Source organism: Pogoniulus pusillus, chromosome 17 (genome assembly GCF_015220805.1).
Source record: "Pogoniulus pusillus isolate bPogPus1 chromosome 17, bPogPus1.pri, whole genome shotgun sequence".
In the NCBI taxonomy this organism is placed as follows: domain Eukaryota; kingdom Metazoa; phylum Chordata; class Aves; order Piciformes; family Lybiidae; genus Pogoniulus; species Pogoniulus pusillus.
This window is the reverse complement of record NC_087280.1, coordinates 23,528,052-23,547,649: the sequence shown is the minus strand read 5'-3', so window position 1 is coordinate 23,547,649 and position 19,598 is coordinate 23,528,052. Positions and strand designations below refer to the sequence as shown.

At 55.1% G+C, this 19,598-nt stretch overlaps 1 protein-coding gene across 12 annotated transcripts in view; it reads left to right on the top strand.

Annotated features, from left to right (window-relative positions):
- The window catches only part of NTRK3 (neurotrophic receptor tyrosine kinase 3), a 293,014-nt gene that overhangs the window by 96,206 nt on the left and 177,210 nt on the right, over positions 1 to 19,598 (top strand). For all 12 annotated transcript variants that reach the window (XR_010305437.1, XM_064158080.1, XM_064158077.1 and 9 more), the window contains 3 exons: positions 842 to 865; positions 1,942 to 2,012; positions 5,785 to 5,887. Coding sequence is in view for 11 of the 12 variants with exons in the window: in XM_064158080.1 (XP_064014150.1) it covers positions 842 to 865; positions 1,942 to 2,012; positions 5,785 to 5,887 (198 nt within the window). In the remaining variant the exon portion in view is untranslated. The remainder of the gene's footprint in view (positions 1 to 841; positions 866 to 1,941; positions 2,013 to 5,784; positions 5,888 to 19,598) is intronic.

Here is a 19,598-nt window from a genome sequence, read left to right as displayed (position 1 = left end):
GGAGGTCTCATTTAACCCTGTCTACAGCTACCTGAAAGGACATTGTGGAGAGGCTGCTGCTGGGCTCTGCTCACAGGGAACTGGAGACAGACCAAGGGGGAAAGGCCTCAGGCTGAGGCTGGGGAGGTTTAGATTGGACATTAGGAAAAAGTTTTTCCTGGAGGGAGTGGTCAGGGAGTGGGATGAGCTGCCCAGGGAGGTGGTGCAGTCAGCCAGCCTGGATGTGTTTCGGGGTGGTTTGGCTGTGATGCTCAGGGCTATGGTTTAAGGTGAACCTTGTAGAGCAGGGTTCTAGGTTGGACTTGGTGCTTCTGAGAGGCTTTGCCAACCTGGATGCTTCTCTGACTCTGTGACCTCAGATTCTGCCTCAGACTGGGCTCTCCTCCCTGGGAACTGCTCCTCATCCTTGTGGGATTTTGCCCTTGGTGAACACTGCCACGCAAGGCAAAATCTGCTCCTCTCTGCTCCACCTCCATGCTGCTGAGCCCTGTGTGTCTGTGGGAGCTTTGCTGGCCTGCTGGAAGCAGGATGGTTCCAGGAGCATTCCCAAGTGTGGTTAGCAAGCTGCTAATTGCTCTCCCTCCCAGCCTTGCAGTAGCATCCCTTCCCTCCTGGTTCAGCCCAAGGGCCTGCACAGTCAGCCCTGTGCTCTCTCCAGCGTGTCCTGCTGGGACACACACTGCAGCTCCCAGTTATGCTTGCCCAAGAGGACAAAACACGAAGTGTTGGTTTCCTGAGCACTTCAGGGTGGTGGAGAGGGCCTGAGGTGGGTTGGGAATGAGACCACTCTTCCTTTGGTGTGCTGCTAACTCTGTTGCTTCTCTCTTTGTCCTTTCCACAGAGAGTACAGACAACTTCGTCTCAAGTAAGTGTCTCCCTGCCCTGTGCTTGCTGTGGGTGTTTTGGTTTTGCACTTTAATCTGTCTCTCTGTGGCTTACATGCTCCTTAAGGGGAAAAAAATAAATCAGGAAGCCAAAAGAAGTGGAAGGAGGCTGCAAAAAGCCCTGACTGCTCCATGCATTTGCCCAGCAGGCAAACCGAATCCTAGGCTGCAGCCAGAGGAGTGGGGGCAGAGGGCAAGAGAGGAGATTCTGCCTCTCGGCTCTGCTCAGACCTCACCTCCAACCCTGCCTGCAGTTCTGCTGTCCCCAGCATAAGGAAGGTGCAAAGCTGCTGGAGGGAGTCTAGAAGAGGCCACAAAGATGCTCCAAGGGCTGCATCAGCTCTGCTGTGAGCACAGGCTGAGGGAGCTGGGGAGGTGCAGCCTGCAGAGGAGAAGGCTCCAGGGGGACCTTAGAGCTGCTGCCAGTGCCTGAAGGGATCCTGCAGGAAGGCTGCAGAGGGACTTGTGCTGAGGGTGTCTAGCCAAGGGGGAATGGTTTGGAGCTGAGGCAGAGCAGGGTTAGACTGAAGCTGAGGAAGAAGTTGTTCTGTGTGAGGGTGGTGAGAGCCTGGCCCAGGCTGCCCAGGGAGGCTGTGGCTGCCTCCTGCCTGGGGGTGTTGAAGACCAGGATCAGACCTTGAGCAGCTGAGTCTAGTTGAGAGCTGCCCCTGAGCATGGTGGGGAGGTTGGAGTCTGAGGTCCCTTCCAACCTGAACCATTCTCTGATCAAGTTCTGCTGGAGTCAGTTTTGTGTTTTCACCTTGCTCAGAGCAGTTGATTTCTGCAGAGTTCAGGAGATGGCAGAGGGCTGGAGGCCACTCATGGTAGGTCAGGCACTCCAGCATGGTTTGCAAGCCTGGAGGGACATCAGCACTGTCCTGCTCTGTGTTAGCTCCATGGATGTGCACAGGGAACTCTCTGCCAGTTGGTTTTGGTGCCCTGTGAGGTAGGCAGTTGCAGGGACTCTTAGGGGTGGTCAGGCACTGCCACTGGGGCTGCATCCTGGAGTCCCACAGCAGCCATGCTCAACCTTCTGTCTTTGCTCTTTTGGTTGCAGTTGGTGATTACGAAGTGAGTCCCACCCCACCCATCACTGTGACCCACAAGCCGGAGGAGGACACTTTTGGGGTGAGTCTTGTCCTCTTCCCTGCAGGACTATTGACAGCTCAGTCACTCCTGTGCTGCTTGGAGGTGTTTGTCAGGAAAATCTCTTCCTTTCTGACTGCAGACAACAATCAGGAGGAGTCTGTGGTAAAATGCTGAGAGGAGCCATGTGATGTTCTGGGGTCTGCAGCGGAGCCAGGGATCTCTTTGAAGATCAGGCATCCTGTGAAGTTGCTGCTGGCAGGGTCAGAAATTCTCTCTCTAAAGCAGCAGCAAACAAGCAGGCAGTTGTCTGTTTCAGGCTGTTATTGAGCTGTTAGGCTTAGCTCTGTGAGGGACTCAGATTTACCTTGACTCCACTCTGTCGATGCCAGTTTGCCCCCCTCCTGCTGTGCAGGGCATGCCAAAACCGGGAGAGGAAAGAAAGCTTTGGGCATGTCAGGTCTTATCAGGTCTCAGGAAGGTCTTTCTCCTGCAGAATCCAGCTAGAAAGAGAGAAACTCTTGTGTGTGAGGATTTGAGGGGGGGGAAGGATGGGAATTAGCCTGTCACCATAACAGCTCTAATTCTGCAGGCTATAAGATCTTCAAGGCCATCAGGCAGCAAGAGAAGGAAGAGAACTCAATCCACCTCGGTTTCAGTTACCACAATTGCTCTAATTCTGCAGGCTTTAAGATCTTAGAATCACAGAATCAGGCAGGGTTGGAAGGGACCACAAGGATCAGCCAGTTCCAACCCCCCTGCCATGCCCAGGGACACCCTACCCTAGAGCAGGCTGCCCACAGCCTCAGCCAGCCTGGCCTTAAACACCTCCAGCCATGGGGCCTCAACCCCCTCCCTGGGCAACCCATTCCAGCCTCTCACCACTCTCTCCAGTCTGACCCTCCCAACCTCCAGCTTTGCTCCACCAGGCAGCAACAGAAGGAAGAGCTGAACTCAATCTACCTTGGTTTCAGTTGTCCTCCAGCTGAAAATCTCCTCTAACTGGAATGAAAGCCTTGAACACTGAGGCTTGGAGTGCTGATGTGTGCTGGCCATTAAATGTACAGCAGAGCAAACGACCTGGGGTATGAAGAGCAAAAAACATAGAGGGAAAAAAACCCATCTGGTGGCAGAGAAGGCTTAGAGGAGACCTTGGAGTGGCCTTCCAGTATCTGAAGGGGACTACAGGAGGGCTGTAGAGGGACTATTGACAAGGGCTTGTAATGACAGGAGAAGGAGGAATGGGTTTGAAGTGGCAGAGGGGAGATTGAAAGTGGATGTGAGGAAGGAGTTGTTTGCAGTGAGGGTGGTGAGACACTGGCACAGGTTGAGAGTGGTGAGGCACTGGCACAGGTTGAGAGTGGTGAGACACTGGCACGGGTTGAGGGTGGTGAGACACTGGCACAGGTTTAGGGTGGTGAGACACTGGCACAGGTTTCCCAGGGAGGTGTTGAGGACCAGGTTGGATGAGGTCTTGAGTGACCTGTTCTAGTGGGAGGTGTCCCTGCTATGGCAGAGGGTTGGAGCTGGCTGAACTTTGAGCTCCCTTCCAACCTATTTATCAAGGGCAGGTGTAAGGAAAAAGAAGAGCTGCAAAATGCAAAGGCTTTTTCTGGGTGAAAAGATGTGTGGAGCAAAACCACAGCTTTGCAAAAGGAAGCAAAGCCTTAATGCATCAGCAAAGAGGAGGGGAGGGGAGGGAGAAGCAATTGGACAAATGCCAGAGAAATTGCTGTTTACATGGGTGCAATAAAAGGATCTCCAGCAACAGGGGCTTGGAGGAATAAATATTCATAAGTATTCAAATCAGCCTGGGATTGTAAACCCTTTAGGGCCAAGGAGGTTTTCTTTCCTCTGCTTGTACACTGACACAGTGGAACTGCAGTTCCAGGGAAAGGGGCTTTAGACATTGTTGTAGTATAAAGATTTGCTGCTGAAAAATGACAATAAATAAAGGGGGGGAGGGGAGGGAAAAAAAAAACCATTACAGGCTTTAGGAAAATTGAATGGTTTGGGGGAAGAGAAAAAAACCCAAAGCAAACTTTAAACCAGTTCTACTTAATTTCTTCAGTTCCCTTTTGGTGGGGTGTTGTTGCCCTTAGTTCTGTGTCCTGAGGGAGGTGTGGGTGGGGATAGAGTTGCTCTTTCTGAGGAGAGATTACTGCAGCCTGTTCTGGACCCCCTTGGGACAAGAGGGATGTGGAGGTGCTGGAAGGTGTCCAGAGAAGGGCCACGAGGATGAGCAGAGGGCTGGAGCTGCTCTGCTGTGAGGAGAGGCTGAGGCAGTTGGGGCTGCTCAGGCTGGAGAGGAGAAGGCTCCCAGGGGACCTTATTGTGGCCTTTCAGTATCTGAAGGGGGCTACAAGAAAGCTGTCAGGGAGTGACAGGACTGGGGGGAATGGAACAAAGCTGAAAATGAGGAGATTCAGCCTGGATGTTAGGAAGAAGTTGTTCATGAGGGAGGTGAGAGCCTGGCAGGGTTTTCCCAGGGAGGTGGTGGAAGCCTCATCCCTGAGGTGTTTAAGGCCAGGCTGGATGAGGCTGTGGCCAGCCTGATCTAGTGTGAGGTGTCCCTGCCCACAGCAGGGGGTTGGAACTGGCTGATCCTTGTGGTCCCTTCCAACCATGGCTGATTCTGATTTTCTGCTGCTCCCAGCTCAGCTTAGTAGAGGTTTAGTGTGGTGATGTCACAGCACAGTGGTGGTGGCAGCACTGGAGGCTCCTGATGTGGTGCAGCAAAGGGAGAGCCCAGGCATTAGAGCAGAGGTCTTCCTTGCAGACCAATGAAGAAGCTGGGGAGAGCTGGTGCCGGGATGGTGACACAGACAGGGAGATCCCAAATCATCAGCCCTGTGATGCTCCCAACCCCATTGCTCAGTGTGGTGGTGTGAGGGGCTCCAGGTTATCCCAAACCCCTATGACACTGCAGCTCGTAGATCCCTCCTCAGCCGCTATCCACAGCGGTGCAGCAGATGGTGTGAGCCTGCAGAAGGGTCACCTGGGCAAGGAGGTTGCTGTGGTTTCCAAGCCTGAGCTCCCCAGTTCCTCTCTCTTGACTCTAAGGCTCCAAGTTCCTCTCTCTTGACCCTAGGCTGGGGACTGAGTGGCTGGAGAGCAGCCAGGAGGAAAGGGACCTGGGGGTACTGATAGATAGTAGGCTGAAGATGAGCCAGCAGTGTGCCCAGGTGGCCAAGAGAGCCAATGGCATCCTGGCCTGCATCAGGAACAGTGTGGCCAGTAGGACAAGGGAGGTTATTCTGCCCCTGTACTCAGCACTGCTCAGGCCACACCTTGAGTACTGTGTCCAGTTCTGGGCCCCTCAATTCAAGAAAGATGTTGAGGTGCTGGAACATGTCCAGAGAAGGGCAACAAAGCTGGTGAGGGGCCTGGAACACAAATCCTATGAGGAGAGGTTGAGGGACCTGGGGGTGTTTAGCCTGGAGAAGAGGAGGCTCAGGGGTGATCTTATTACTGTCTACAACTCCCTGAAGGGACATTGTAGCCAGGTGGGGGGTGGCCTCTTCTCCCAGGCAACCAGCAACAGAACAAGGGGACACAGTCTCAAGCTGTGCCAGGGTAGGTCTAGGCTGGATGTTAGGAGGAAGTTCTTCACAGAGAGAGTGATTGGCATTGGAATGGGCTGCCCAGGGAGGTGGTGGAGGCACCGTCCCTGGGGGTCTTCAAGAAAAGCCTGGATGAGGCACTTAGTGCCATGGTCTAGTTGACTGGCTAGGGCTGGGTGCTAGGTTGGACTGGATGATCTTGGAGGTCTCTTCCAACCTGGCTGATTCTCTGATTCTGTGATTCCTCGCAGGTCTCCATCGCGGTCGGGCTGGCAGCTTTCGCCTGTGTCCTCTTGGTCATCCTCTTCATCATGATCAACAAGTACGGCCGGCGCTCCAAGTTTGGCATGAAAGGTAGGTGCAGCAGCTCTGCTCTAGCAGGGAGCACCTCCCAGGACCACCAGGCTCTTAGAGCAGGTGTGGAAAGGTCTTGTGTGGTTTTATTCCTACCTTGTCGCTCTGGGTGCAAAGCCTTCTCAGGGTCCAGCCCTCTTCGGCTTGCTGAGGGAGTGATGGAGATGCACAGAGTGGTGGTTCTCACCTCCCTGTGCTTCTGCTGGGCAGAAGTAGGCAATGTGCTCTCCTTACCAGCACACAGCTGCAGCTGCAGGCTGCCTAGCAGAGCCTTCAGCCTTCTCCTTCCAGCTGTGTGCTCAGGAGAGCATGGTCTTGGGTGAACTCATCTACGTGGGCTTGATGGTGCATGGGTTTTGCCTTGTGCTGCTCTGGGTGCAGAGGGCAGGCTGTGTGAAGGAGGTAGAGGAGGATGTGGCATTGGCTTAGGTCCTATTGGAAGGACAGGTGGACCCATTCTGTGACTGGCTGTGGATGGGATAGACACCGAGATGCTGCTCTATGCTTGTAAGGTGCCTGCCACAAAAGCAGTCGCTGACCTGTCTGTTGGTGATGTGGAAGGCTCCCATCTGCTGCCTCTCTGTTGGAAGGTTTCCTCCTCTGCATCATGAATAACCACTTTAGGAGGCATTTCAAGTGTCCTTGGTAGTGGTTGGAAAGCGAGAAGGCATCTGCTGTTAGCCAGGCAGGATGGGGCTCTCTGTGCCACCAGCACCGTGATGTGACACAGCTGATGCCAGAAGAAAGTAGATGACTCTGTGCCATCTGCTTTCTCTGACTCTGCTGGTAGCTCCAGTTGGGCAGCGTTGGTGGTGCCCATTGGAGGCTGCAGGAAGAGCCTCCACATGACAGAGGAGTTCCCAGCCTAATTGGTGGCTCATGCATGCACTGTTTGAAGCCAGGCTTTGACTGACCTGAGCTGCTTCTGAGGCTCTTGAGTCACAGCCTTTGCTGGCTTTGCTGGGCCTTGTCTTGCAGGGCAGGTTGAGAGGTTTGGGAACACTTCTTGTGCTTGCCTGGGGCTTTGTTTGGTTTAGGGAGACTCTTCTGAGTGGGTCCAGATGGGCTTCTGGCTGGAGTTGCTCCTCTGCATCCTATGGCAAGAGAAGACAGGACACTTAATTAAACAGGGAATCTTCTACACCAACTTAGCAATATTCAGTCCATATGTCCAATGATAAGAACCATCTGGTGGGGATGTACTGACTGGTGGGTGGAGTGGAGGAATGGAAGACAGGGTTCCTGGGAGCAGTTCCCAGCACTTCCACTGACTCAGTGTCCATAGGCAAGGAGCTGACTTAACCTCTGCCTCTGCTTTGGCTTCCCCATCTGCAAAAGGGGGGTGATGTTAGCTGCCTTCTGGAGGCATTTGTCACAGCACCTTGGGAGTGCCTGGGCACTGCCACTGGTGGGGCTTAGAGGCACAAAGAGAAAGAATCACAGAATCAGGCAGGGTTGGAAGGGACCACCAGCAGCAGCCAGTTCCACCCCCCTGCCATGCCCAGGGACACCCTACCCTAGAGCAGGCTGCACACAGCCTCAGCCAGCCTGGCCTCAAACACCTCCAGCCATGGGGCCTCAACCACCTCCCTGGGCAACCCATTCCAGCCTCTCACCACTCTCCTGCTCAACAGCTTCCTCCTCACCTCCATCCTCACTCTCTCCACCTCCAGCTTTGCTCCATCCCCCCCCACTCCTGCCACTCCCTCACACCCTCAAAAGTCCCTCCCCAGCTTTTTTGGAGCCCCCTTCAGATGCTGGAAGGCCACAAGAAGGTCACCTGGGAGCCTCCTCTGCTCCAGCCTGCACAGCCCCAACTCTTTCAGTCTATGCTCCCAGCAGAGCTGCTGCAGCCTCTGAGCATCCTTCTGGCCCTGCTCTGGACACACTCCAGCATCTCCACAGCCCTCTTGTCCCAGGGGCTCCAGAGCTGGATGCAGTGAAAGTAAAAAGAAGTAACTTCTGAGCCTAGTGGAAGAACCAAAGAGGAGTGAGTTGTATGTGAGGAACCAGCCTTGGGGCAGGAGTGTGTGTGTGTGAGGGTGCACAGGGCTTTGAATAAGTGTGCTGCTGGATATTCTGCATGCCCAGAAGTCAGAGGGGTGCTGTGGTGGGCACTTGTGTGTGCAGTGTTTGGAGGACAGAGTCCTAGAATGGCTCAGGCAGGAAAGAACATCACAGCTCATTGCCTCAAACCTCCCCACCATGCCCAGGGACACCTCTCAGCTGCACTCAGCTGCTCAGGGCCTCATCCAGCCTGGCCTTCAACACCCTCAGGCAGGAGGCAGCCACAGCCTCCCTGGGCAGCCTGTGCCAGACTCTCACCACCCTCCTGCTGAACAACTTCTTCCTCAGCTCCACTCTAACCCTGCCCTGCCTCAGCTCCAAACCATTCCCCCTTGCTCTGTCTCTAGGCACCCTCAGCAAAAAGTCCTTCTGCAGCCTTTAGCTATTGGCAGGCAGCTCTGAGGTGCCCCTGGAGCCTTCTCCTCTGCAGGCTGCACTCCCCAGCTCCCTCAGCCTGTGCTCACAGCAGAGCTGCTGCAGCCCTTGGCTCATCTCTCCCCTCTCACCATGCTGTATTTTCTCCAGTTCTGATATGAACTCAGAGCCCTGAGAAGGCTGTAAAAGTTTTATTGATGGCTTTGGAGAGCTGGAGCTGACAGGAATGAAACACATCTTTAAAACCAGATGGTGGCTGCAGATCCTCCTGCCCTGTGGGCAGTTTCTCTTGCTCAAGGCCTTGCTTGCTCTGAGCCTCCTGCCTTTCCCCTGCAGCCTTTGCAGCCACAGCACCGTTGTCAACTGCCATGCTGCCAGGCTCTGCTTCTTCAGCCTGTGCCTCCTTTCCTTGCCTCAGACTTGCTGCCAAACCTTTCTGCCCACAGCACAACTGCAGCCCTTCCACTCCCCTGTGCTGGCTGGCATGTTTGGCAGCACCCTGGCTCTGCACTGCCCATAAAGCTGCAGCTGCCCCAAAAATGCAGCAGTAGTCCCCCCCTGCTTTCCAAAGGGCAGTTTCTGAGCTCTCCTTCCTTGCTGCTCAGCACTTCCATGACTCCAGAGCCTTGCTCTCTCCTCGGGTTGTTTTGTGGTCTCAGCTGAGCTGTTGCAGATGGTCCCAACCTGGCACTGGTACCTTGAAGCTGATTGTCTTGTGTGCTCTGAGTCTCTTTCCACAGTGTCTCCTCTTCTCCTCCACTGGTGGGCTGCTCTTCCACTCCTTCCTCCTGAAAGCTTTCTGTTCAGGGGATTGATGCCTTTGTCCAAGTCATCAAATCACTTCCCTGGGTTATCCTCAGCAGCTCACACACAGTCCTACCTTGTCCTGATCCTCAGCAGCTCACACACAGTCCTACCTTGTCCTGATCCTCAGCAGCTCACACACAGTCCTACCTTGTCCTGATCCTCAGCAGCTCACACACAGTCCTACCTTGTCCTGATCCTCAGCAGCTCACACACAGTCCTACTTTATCCCACCCCCCTGTACAGGGCACAGTGCAGCTGCCAACCACCTGCAAACCCCACCTTGAGCTGGCACTTTCCTCTGGGTGGCAGGAGCAGAGGGGTTGGAAGGGACCTCTGAGCATCTTCGAGTCCAGCTGCCTTGGGTCCCTCCCTGGCAGCTAATTCTTGTGTAGGAGCTGCCTCGTGTGGCACCCAGAGCCTTCTTGTTTGCTAGTTAAAAAAGAAGCCAAAGCATGAGTGTGTCTGGGGAGAGTGCATCATGCCCTGAGTCAGGAGTTGCTTTGCTGACTGCCAGCTGCTGTGTTGCCACTTGCTGTGGAAATGCCAGCCTGGCAGGCCTGCAGGAGCAGCCTTTGCCTGTTGTTTTGGTCACAGACACAGGACATTGTGTGCTGGTGTCACATGTGTTACTCAAAGCACCTTGTGAGGCTGAGCATGTCTCTTCCCCCCTGGCATCTCCTGCCATTAAGCAGATGGGTTTGCTCCTAGAGAGAGGGAACCAGGAGTAAACTTGGACCCTGGAAAGTCCTTGCCCTGGGCTGGCCTCTTGGGTTGCCACTGGTCTTAAAAGCACACTGATGGGTGGTTAAATGCCCAACATCCCAGCTGCCTTTGCCCCACTGTGTCTCATGTGGGGGTGGGGAGAGGACTGCTAGAGGATGATGTGTCCACATTCAGAGAATCATAGAATCAGGCAGGCTGGAAGAGAGCTCCAAGCTCATCCAGGCCAACCTAGCACCCAGCCCTGGCCAACCAACCAGACCATGGCACTAAGTGCCCCAGCCAGGCTTGGCTGCAACACCTCCAGCCATGGTGACTCCACCACCTCCCTGGGCAGCCCATTCCAATGCCAATCACTCTCTCTGACAACAACTTCCTAACAACATCCAGCCTAGACCTGCCCTGGCACAGCTTGAGACTGAGTCCCCTTCTTCTGGTGCTGGCTGCCTGGCAGCAGAGCCCAACCCCACCTGGCTACAGCCTCCCTGCAGGCAGCTGCAGGCAGCAATGAGCTCTGCCCTGAGCCTCCTCTGCTGCAGGCTGCACACCCCCAGCTCCCTCAGCCTCTCCTCACAGGGCTGTGCTCCAGGCCCCTCCCCAGCCTTGCTGCCCTTCTCTCGACACCTTCCAGCACCTCAGCATCTCTCTGGAATTGTGGAGCCCAGAACTAGGCACAGCACTCAGGGTGTGGCATCCTCTTCTGGCTTCTAGCACAGCCTCAGAGCCTTGCCTGAGAGGCCTGGCAGAGCTGCTGCTCTGGTTGTGACCCTGGCTGCTGATCCAGCCAAGAGCCAAGCGGTGCAAGGGCTGCGCTGCCAGGAGAGCCAAACGCAGGCTGCAGCAGTGGCAGCCACAAGAGCTCCTTGTGCAGGGGCTGTGATGTGCTCTGCTCCTGTCTCCTGGGTGTCCCTTGGCTGGGCTGGCAGAGGCTGGCTCGGTGCCACCCCTTGCTGGCTCGGGAGAGGCCATTCAGTAACGTGATGGAGGGCAGGGTCCCCTTTCTGGCTGCCTGTTGGCTTTGGCTCCTGCGGTGGGGGGTGGGGAGGGGGATGGGCTGAAGCAGCTTGTGGGGGATTGCTTTGGCAATACTGGAGCTGGGGTGATGGAGGTGGCAGTAAAATGGCAGGCAAAGAGGCTTCTTGTGAAGTGTGGTGTTCTGTGGGCAGCACAGAGCTGGCAGAGGGGAACCAGAGAATCACAGGACATTAGGAGTTGGAAGGAAGCCCAAAAGCTCACCCAGTCCAGCCCCCTGCCAGAGCAGGGTCACCTAGAGCAGGAACACATCCAGGTGGGTTTTGAAGGTCTCCAGAGAAGGAGGCTCCACCACCTCATGGTCTGGTTGATTGGCCAGGGCTGGGTGCTAGCTTGGACTGGATGAGCTTGGAGGTCTCTTCCAACCTGCTTGATTCTCCCCTCGCCTCCCCTCTCCCCTTGTCTCCCGGCAGCCTGTTCCAGGGCTCTGTCACTCTCACAGTGACCAAGTTTTCCCTTTGCTCCTGTGGCACCTCCTCTGCTCCAGCTTGCCCCCACTGCCCCTTGTCCTGTCCTTGGCCATCCCTGAGCAGAGCCTGGCTCTGCCCTCCCCGCACTGCCCGGCACATGCTGGAGTTGCAGACGTGGGCTGCAGCTGCTTGCTGCAAAGGGTGATGCATCTAGAGGGAGGGTTGAGATGCTTATTAAAACCTTGTGCTGGTGTGGGGAAAAGAAAAGGAGCTTAGAGAGGACAGGATTGGGATTCAGGGCTCTTGGATGTACTGTCATGTCCAGGGCAATGAGCTTTACAGGTGGGATGGAGCCTGTGGGAAGGTGCTGCCTGCCACCCCTCACTCATTCCTTGCCCTGGGCTCAGTGTCTCACACTCTCTGCCCACCCAGCAGAGGTGCAGGGATTTAAAGCTCACCTTCTGAGGTCAGGCTTGTCACCAGGAGCCTTGTAAACCCTATTCTCCCACTGAAAGCCCTGCAACTGCAGCAGATGACAGGAAATGAAGTTTCATAATGCATTAAGCAAAGGGAAAATTACAACCCCCTGCACAAGTCCTGGGACTAACAAAAATGAAATTTCATAACCCAATAATCACAGCAGAGGGAAAGTCCTGGGACTAAGAAGCTGTTGGGATGGCACAGAGATGGAGGCTGTGTGAGTGCAGAGGTTGATGGACAAATATCTGCTGCTTCTTTCCCATCACATCTGAGGGTGCCTGGGGATAGAGAACGTGTGCTCAGGCCTGTTTCTGAGCTGCACTCCTGCTGCTGCGTAGCTTTAAGGGAGTAAAAAAAGGTGAAAACCAAATTGAGTTTGCCAAGATAGGGGGAGAAAGATGCTAGAGCAAATCCAGAGGCAAGAGCACTTCTTGGTTTGCTGAGCTGAGCTTTTTTTCCAGGCTCTGAGGTCTAAAAACGCTTCCATTTTCCTAATGATGTTTTCTTCCTGGGGCAGAGAATCAGAGACTGTCAGGGGCTGGAAGGGACCTCCAAAGCTCATCTGGTGCAGGCCCCCTGCCAGAGCAGCATCACCTAGAGCAGATCACACAGGAGCACATCCAGGTGGTTCTTGAGTATCTGCAGAGAGGGAGACTCTACAACCCCCCTGGGCAGCCTGTGCCAGGGCTCTGTCACCCTCACAGGGAAAAAAATCCTTCCTCAGGTTCACATGGAGCCTCCTGTGCCTCAGCTCCCACCCACTGCCCCTTGTGCTGTCCCTGGGCATCCCCCAGCTGAGCCTGGCTCCAGCCTCCTGCCACTCACCTTGCACATATTGATAACCATTAATGAGGCCCCCCCTTAGTCTCCTCCTCTCCAAGCCCCAGCTCCCTCAGGCTCTCCTCATAAGGAAGATGCTCAACTTCCTTAATCATTTCTGTGGGTAGATCCAGTGCCAGCTGATGGTTCAGGTTTGGCTGCAGTTGGCAGAGAGTTGATTGCTTTTCATCTGATTTCCTACAGAAATAAAGCCTGTGTTGAGTCTGCCTCTCTGCCACGTGCAGGGGGTGCACAGCTCTGCACTGCTGCCCTTTCCCTTCTGGTCCCACCTGGACAGAGTGGCTGAGAGCAGCCAGGCAGAGAGGGCCCTGGGGGTGCTGGCAGAGAGGAGCTGAAGCTGAGGCAGCAGTGCCCAGGTGGGCAGCAGAGCCAATGGCATCCTGGGCTGGCTCAGGAGCAGTGTGGGCAGCAGGACAAGGGAGGTTCTTCTGCCCCTGTGCTCAGCACTGCTCAGGACACACCTGGAGTGCTGTGTCCAGTTCTGGGCTCCTCAAGTCAAGAGAGATGTTGAGAGAAGGGCAGCAAGGGTGGGGAGGGGCCTGGAGCACAGCCCTGTGAGGAGAGGCTGAGGGAGCTGGGGGTGTGCAGCCTGCAGCAGAGGAGGCTCAGGGCAGAGCTCATTGCTGCCTGCAGCTCCCTGAAGGGAGGCTGTAGCCCATGGCAGGGTGGTTGGAACTGGCTGATCCTTGTGGTCCCTTCCAACCCTGACTGATTCTATGCCATTGGCCTTTCATGCCCCCTGGGCACAGCCTTTCATGCCACCTGGGCACACTGCTGGCCCATGTTCAGCAGATTGTCAAGCAGCACTCCCAGATCCCTCTCTGCCAGGCTGCCAACAACTCAGGTGGCATCTCAGCTGATGCCCCACTGATGAGAACACCTTGAGCCTATGAGGCCCTTGGGGAACCCACATGGAAGCTCAGCCTTGGGTGGAAAAAGCAAAGCAGAGGGGAGCAGAGTTTCCTGGTGTCTGCTGCAGTGGGAGGGGTGCACATCTGTACACATGCTGGTACATAATTTCGTTCTGCCCAGGCAGAAACAAGAAGGAGAAGGGGGAAGAGGAAAAGAAAACAGAGAGAGAAGAGTCAGTGGCACTGCCAGGCCTCCTGCAAGGGCTGGGAGCAGCATGGCTGTGGCTTGGCTGGCTCCAGCAGCCCTGAGCAAAGCGCTGGCGCTGCTGATGTGCATGTGGATGTCACAAGCACTTGCAGAGCAGTTCCATTGTAATTTAGCATTAGTTAATAGGTACTTAAAGTAAAGTGGTTGCCTGTTCTGATTATGATTGGGGGTTATTAACATCTTCCCCCCCCCCCTTCCATAGCCAGATGGGAACTGTCCACTGAGCCGCTGGTGGAACAGGCGCAGGGTTAGGATTCAGGGGGACCAGACCCTGCAGAGAGATCTCTTGGGTGCCTGGCATGTGGCTCTGTTGTTGATTTGGGCTCTTCTCTCTTCATTTATCTATCCATCTATCTGGTTATTTATTTATTGGCTTCCATCTTTATTATTTCCTTTCCTCCTTTATCAGGCAGTTGAGAGGACCAGCCCCTGCAAAAAGATGCCTTGAGCCTGGCATCTTAGCTTTTTAATCCTTTGGGTTTCCTCCTCTCCCCCCCTCCCTGCCTCCTCTCCCCCCCTCCCTGCCTCCTCTTCCCCCCCTCCCTGCCTCCTCTTCCCCCCCCTCCCTGCCTCCTCTTCCCCCCCTCCCTGCCTCCTCTTCCCCCCCTCCCTGCCTCCTCTTCCCCCCTCCCTGCCTCTTCTCCCCCCCTCCCTGCCTCTTCTCCCCCCCTCCCTGCCTCTTCTCCCCCCCTCCCTGCCTCTTCTCCCCCCCTCCCTGCCTCTTCTCCCCCCCTCCCTGCCTCTTCTCCCCCCCTCCCTGCCTCTTCTCCCCCCCCCGCCTCCTCTCCCCCCCTCCCTGCCTCCTCTCATTTATTGCTTTCCTCCTTCGAATCATAGAATCGATTAGGTTGGAAGGGACCTCAAAGCTCAGCCAGTTCCAACCCCATGCCATAGGCAGGGACACCTCCCACTAGAACAGGTTGCTCGAGGCCTCATCCAACCTGGTCCTCAACACCTCCACCAGGGAAGTTGTGGAGCACAGAAGCACCAAATGTGATCCAAGATCCCATTCTGTGCTTCTGTGCTCCACAGCCTCCCTGGGCAACCTGTGCCAGTGTCTCACCACCCTCACTGCAAACAACTTCTTCCTAACATCCACTTTCAATCTCCCCTCTGCCACTCCAAGCCCATTCCTCCTCCTCCTCTCATTACCAGCCCTTGCAAATAGTCCCTCCCCAGCCTTCCTGTAGCCCCCTTCAGATCCTGGAAGGCCACTCCAAGGTCTCCTGGAAGCCTTCTCTACTCCAGGCTGCACAGCCCCAACTCTTGTAGCCTGTGCTCACAGCAGAGCTGCTGCAGCCCTCTCAGCATCTTGGTGGCCTCCTCTGGACTGCCTCCAACACTTCCATGTCCTTGTGCTGGGGCCTCCTCTGACCCAGGTGGGCTCTGAGGAGAGCATTCCTCATGCAATTCTTGCTGCAGCTTTCTGAAAGAACAACAACCCCAAATCTCTCTCTCTCTCTCTACATATATATATATATATCTGCAAGAGCTGTGACCTGCCTTCCAGGTGAGGCTCCACTCTGCCCCACGTTGCCTTGGCCAAGGCTGGCTGTAATCATGCCCTGCTTGTTTTTGCCCTGCTGATTTGTGCTTGCAGCTGTTTGGGTGAGAACAAACACTCTGCATCTTGGGGAGCTTGCACCTTAAGGGTTAGCTGCTCAGGAGGAATCTGTGATCAGAGTCCTTTCATTTCAGCCTCCTGGGAATTTGTCATGTAGTGGGAGCAGGAAGAAAGAGAGTGCAAAGCAGTATCAGCAGCCTGGCAGCCTTAGTGCAGGGAAAGAGCCACACATGGAGCACCAGGGGCTAAGCACAGGGGCTCAGGAGTGTCTGGAAGGGCAAACTGATGAACTGCAAATGGGAGCTGATTGCTGTTGGTGTCTGATGCACAGAGCCCAGCAGTGCCAAGGGGCTGAACTCCCTGAAGTGTGTGGGCTGAGTGAGGCTCTTGGAGCCTTGCTGGTGTCCTTCTGTTTGGCTGAGTAGCCCCCTTGGTGCACTCCTTACTCTTGATCTTGCTGTTATTGGCCAGGAAGGTGGATTGGAAGGGCAGGTGGTTGGTTCCACTGGGGCTCCTTTCTATGAATACCTGTTTAGAGCCTGCTGAAGTGCAGGCACTGCTGTTTATTTATTTAGTGCCTTCAGGGTGGGAAAGCATCAAGCTCTTCAAACTGACCAGTGCTTCACCCTCTGCTGAGCCAAGCAGGCCATAACCAGCATGATGGCCACAAAGGAAAGCAACCCTGGGCTCCTTAGAAAGCCTTTGAGGGATCCCCCCTCTGTCCTGAGCTGCTGTGCCAAGGCACCTGCTTCAGGCTCTCTTTGCTCTCAAGCCAGCAGTTAATGCTCACACCCCTTGTCCTGCTGTCCCAGGTGGTGTGAGTCCAGGGAAGGCTTTGAAAGAAGGGGGCTGCTGTCACTTAGAATCACAGAATCAGTCGGGGCTGGGAGGGACCACAAGGAGCAGCCAGTTCCAAGCCCCCTGCCATGCCCAGGGACACCCTACCCTAGAGCAGTCTGCCCACACCCTCAGCCAGCCTGGCCTTAACCAGACCATGGCCCTAAGTGCCCCAGCCAGGCTCTGCTTCAGCACCTCCAGGGACTGTGACTCCACCATCTCCCTGGGCAGCCAATTCCAGGCTCTCACCACCCTCATGTTGAACAACTTCTTCCTAACCTTCAGTCTGAATCTCCCCATTTCCAGCTTTGTTCCATTCCCCCCAGTCCTGTCTCTACCTGACAGCCTAAAAAGTCCCTCCCCAGCTTTCTTGTAGGCACTTGTTGCTGCCTGTGAGAGCACAGAGCCACCCTTGGCTGGAGAGATGCATCAAATGGTTAGCAGAAGGGCAGGATTTTATTTAGATCTAGAAATAAAACCTCTGCCTCACTCCCAGGAGTAATAATAGATTCTCTAGGAAGGAAATGTAAAGTGCACTGTCCAGCCATTAGCTACTGCAGTGGCTGTTACAAGCCAGGGTGTCTATTTTAGACAGCTGCTAAAAGCAGTTACAAAAAAAGAGTCACATCAGTAGTTTCCAGGTGCCCTGAGAAGCCCTGAGCCTCCTTCGTGCCATGAGGTGCTGGAAGGTGCCCAGAGAAGGGCAGCAAGGCTGGGGAGGGGCCTGGAGCAGAGCCCTGTGAGGAGAGGCTGAGGGAGCTGGGGGTGTGCAGCCTGCAGCAGAGGAGGCTCAGGGCAGAGCTCATTGCTGCCTGCAGCTGCCTGCAGGGAGGCTGTAGCCAGGTGGGGTTGGGCTCTGCTGCCAGGCAGCCAGCAACAGAAGAAGGGGACCCAGGCTCAAGCTGTGCCAGGGCAGGTCTAGGCTGGATGTTGTTAGGAAGTTGTTGTCAGAGAGAGTGATTGGCATTGGAATGGGCTGCCCAGGGAGGTGGTGGAGTGGCTGTGGCTGGAGGTGTTGAAGCCAAGCCTGGCTGGGGCACTTAGTGCCATGGTCTGGATGCTTGGCCAGGGCTGGGTGCTAGGTTGAGCTGGATGAGCTTGGAGCTCTCTCCCAACCTGCTTGCTGTTATGACTCTGTGATTCTATGTTCCTGTAGGCTCTTCCTCCCCCTCACCCATAGATGCAGACTTTAGGCTCCAGTCGCCAGCTGCGTGCTGGCCCCAGCAGAGCCCCATGGCACAGCTGGTGTGTGCCCAGGGCACTTCTGTGTTAGCAGATGTCTCACTGCTGGCTTTCACCTCTGATTCTCACACTGCAGTGACAAAAGCTGTGTGAGTGACCTCATCTTCCCTGTGACTGGGTGTGAGCTCCCAGCTGAGGTGGTGGAAAGATGGTGAAACTTAGTATTTTTAAGCCATCCCTGCTGCAGTCTTGGAGCATCAGCTTCTTCCATCAGCTAACCATCAGCATGTGGCAGCTCTGGGACCCTGCTGCCTCTGGCTCTGAGCTTGCTTCTGCCTTTGCACATAAAAGAAAGCTGGGGAGGGACTTTTTAGGCTGTCAGGTAGTGATAGGACTGGGGGGGAATGGAACCAAGCTGGAAACAGATAGAGTCAGACTGGATGTTGGGAAGGAGTTCTTCAGCATGAGGGTGGTGAGAGCTTGGAAGGGGTTGCCAAGGGAGGTGGTGGAAGCCTCATCCCTGGAGGTGTTTAAGGCCTGGATGAGGCTGTAGACTGACTGGATGATTGTGGAGGTCTCTTCCAACCTGGTTGATTCTGTGATTCTATGATCTAGTGTGAGGTGTCCCTGCCCATGGCAGTGGGATTGGAACTGTCTGATCCTTGTGGTCCCTTCCAACCCTGACTGACTCTATGATTCTATGTGCTGGGCACATCTTTGAGGAAGGGGGGAGTGAGAATGAGCCATCCCTGCTCTCTCAGCTTGTAGGCTTGGGAAGATGTCTTTCATCTGCTTGCAGCTGACTTGCCCCAATCCCTCACCGACCTTTTCCACAGCTCTGAACTCAGCCAGGCTCAGTCACCTGAGCAGCCTGCCCCAAGGACCATGCAGAAGGTCCTAATCCTCAGGGGGCTCCTGTCCATGGCAGTGATGCTCCTGCCTGCCTGCTCCCTGCCTCCAGTCTGTGTTTGCTGCTTGGCCTGCTGATGTTTGTCCATCTGTGTCCGTGTGACTCCACTGGGATGGCAGCACAGAGCCAGCAGAACTCAGTTTGTCTCCAGAGCAGGCACCGTGTACAGCAGCAGGATAGGCTGATGGAGAGACATCTCCACAAGCCTTGTGTCCTTTGTGCTCTCTGCTGCCTCTCTGAAGGCAGCCAACAACCAAACAACTGTGTGTCAACTTTGATGTGGCTTTAATGAGGTGCAGGGCGGTGTGGGAAGAAGCAAAGGGCTTTAATTAATGTTTTAATTGTAGTTGGTCTGGGCTGCAGTTGTCCAATTATCTTCTGAAAACGATTTTGCTACTGTTAGTGCTGGTAAGTGGTCCTCTGGGAGCATGTCCCTGGTGAGTTTATCACCCCTGCCTCCTCAGGACTTGCTGCAGGATTGTTCATAGAATCAGCCAGGTTGGAAGAGACCTCCTTGCCCATGGCAGAGGGGCTTGAGACAGATAGTCATAGAATCAGCCAGGTTGGGAGAGACCTCCAAGCTCATCCAGTCCAACCTACCACCCAGCCCTGGCCAAGCAACCAGACCATGGCACTAAGTGCCCCAGCCAGGCTTGGCTGCAACACCTCCAGCCACAGCCACTCCACCACCTCCCTGGGCAGCCCATTCCAATGCCAATCACTCTCTCTGACAACAACTTCCTAACAACATCCAGCCTAGACCTGCCCTGGCACAGCTTGAGCCTGGGTCCCCTTCTTCTGTTGCTGGCTGCCTGGCAGCAGAGCCCAACCCCACCTGGCTACAGCCTCCCTGCAGGCAGCTGCAGGCAGCAATGAGCTCTGCCCTGAGCCTCCTCTTCTGCAGGCCTGTTGTGATGTTCACTTATGTGATGCTTAGCCAAGGATACTGAGTTTGGGCACTCTGATCTGAAACTCTGGAGCAGGAGAGCTTGGTCCAGAGGCAGGTGACTGTCATGTGAAGGGCAGGATTGGCATGGGGGTCGTTTGGAATCTGTGAAGGCAAATGGAGAGAAGGCAGAGAGCAGTGGTGCTTGGTTTGAGCCCAGGCCAGGTGTGTTTGTGAGGCAGTGCCTAGAAATTTGGAGGCAGCAGAGTTACTTCCCACGGGAATGGGCAGGAGCTGTCACTTGTGCTGTTTGACCTTCTACTGAGGAAAGCACTGAGGGAGAGTGCTGCAGCCCTTGGTGATCTCATGGCCTTGTTCCATCTCCAGCTTCTAGTTCTCGTGGTGCAGCCTCCTTGTGTCCCAGGCAGCCCCCCCAAAACTCCTCCTCAGGAGCAGTGCTTAGCACCTGCTGGTGAAGGTGG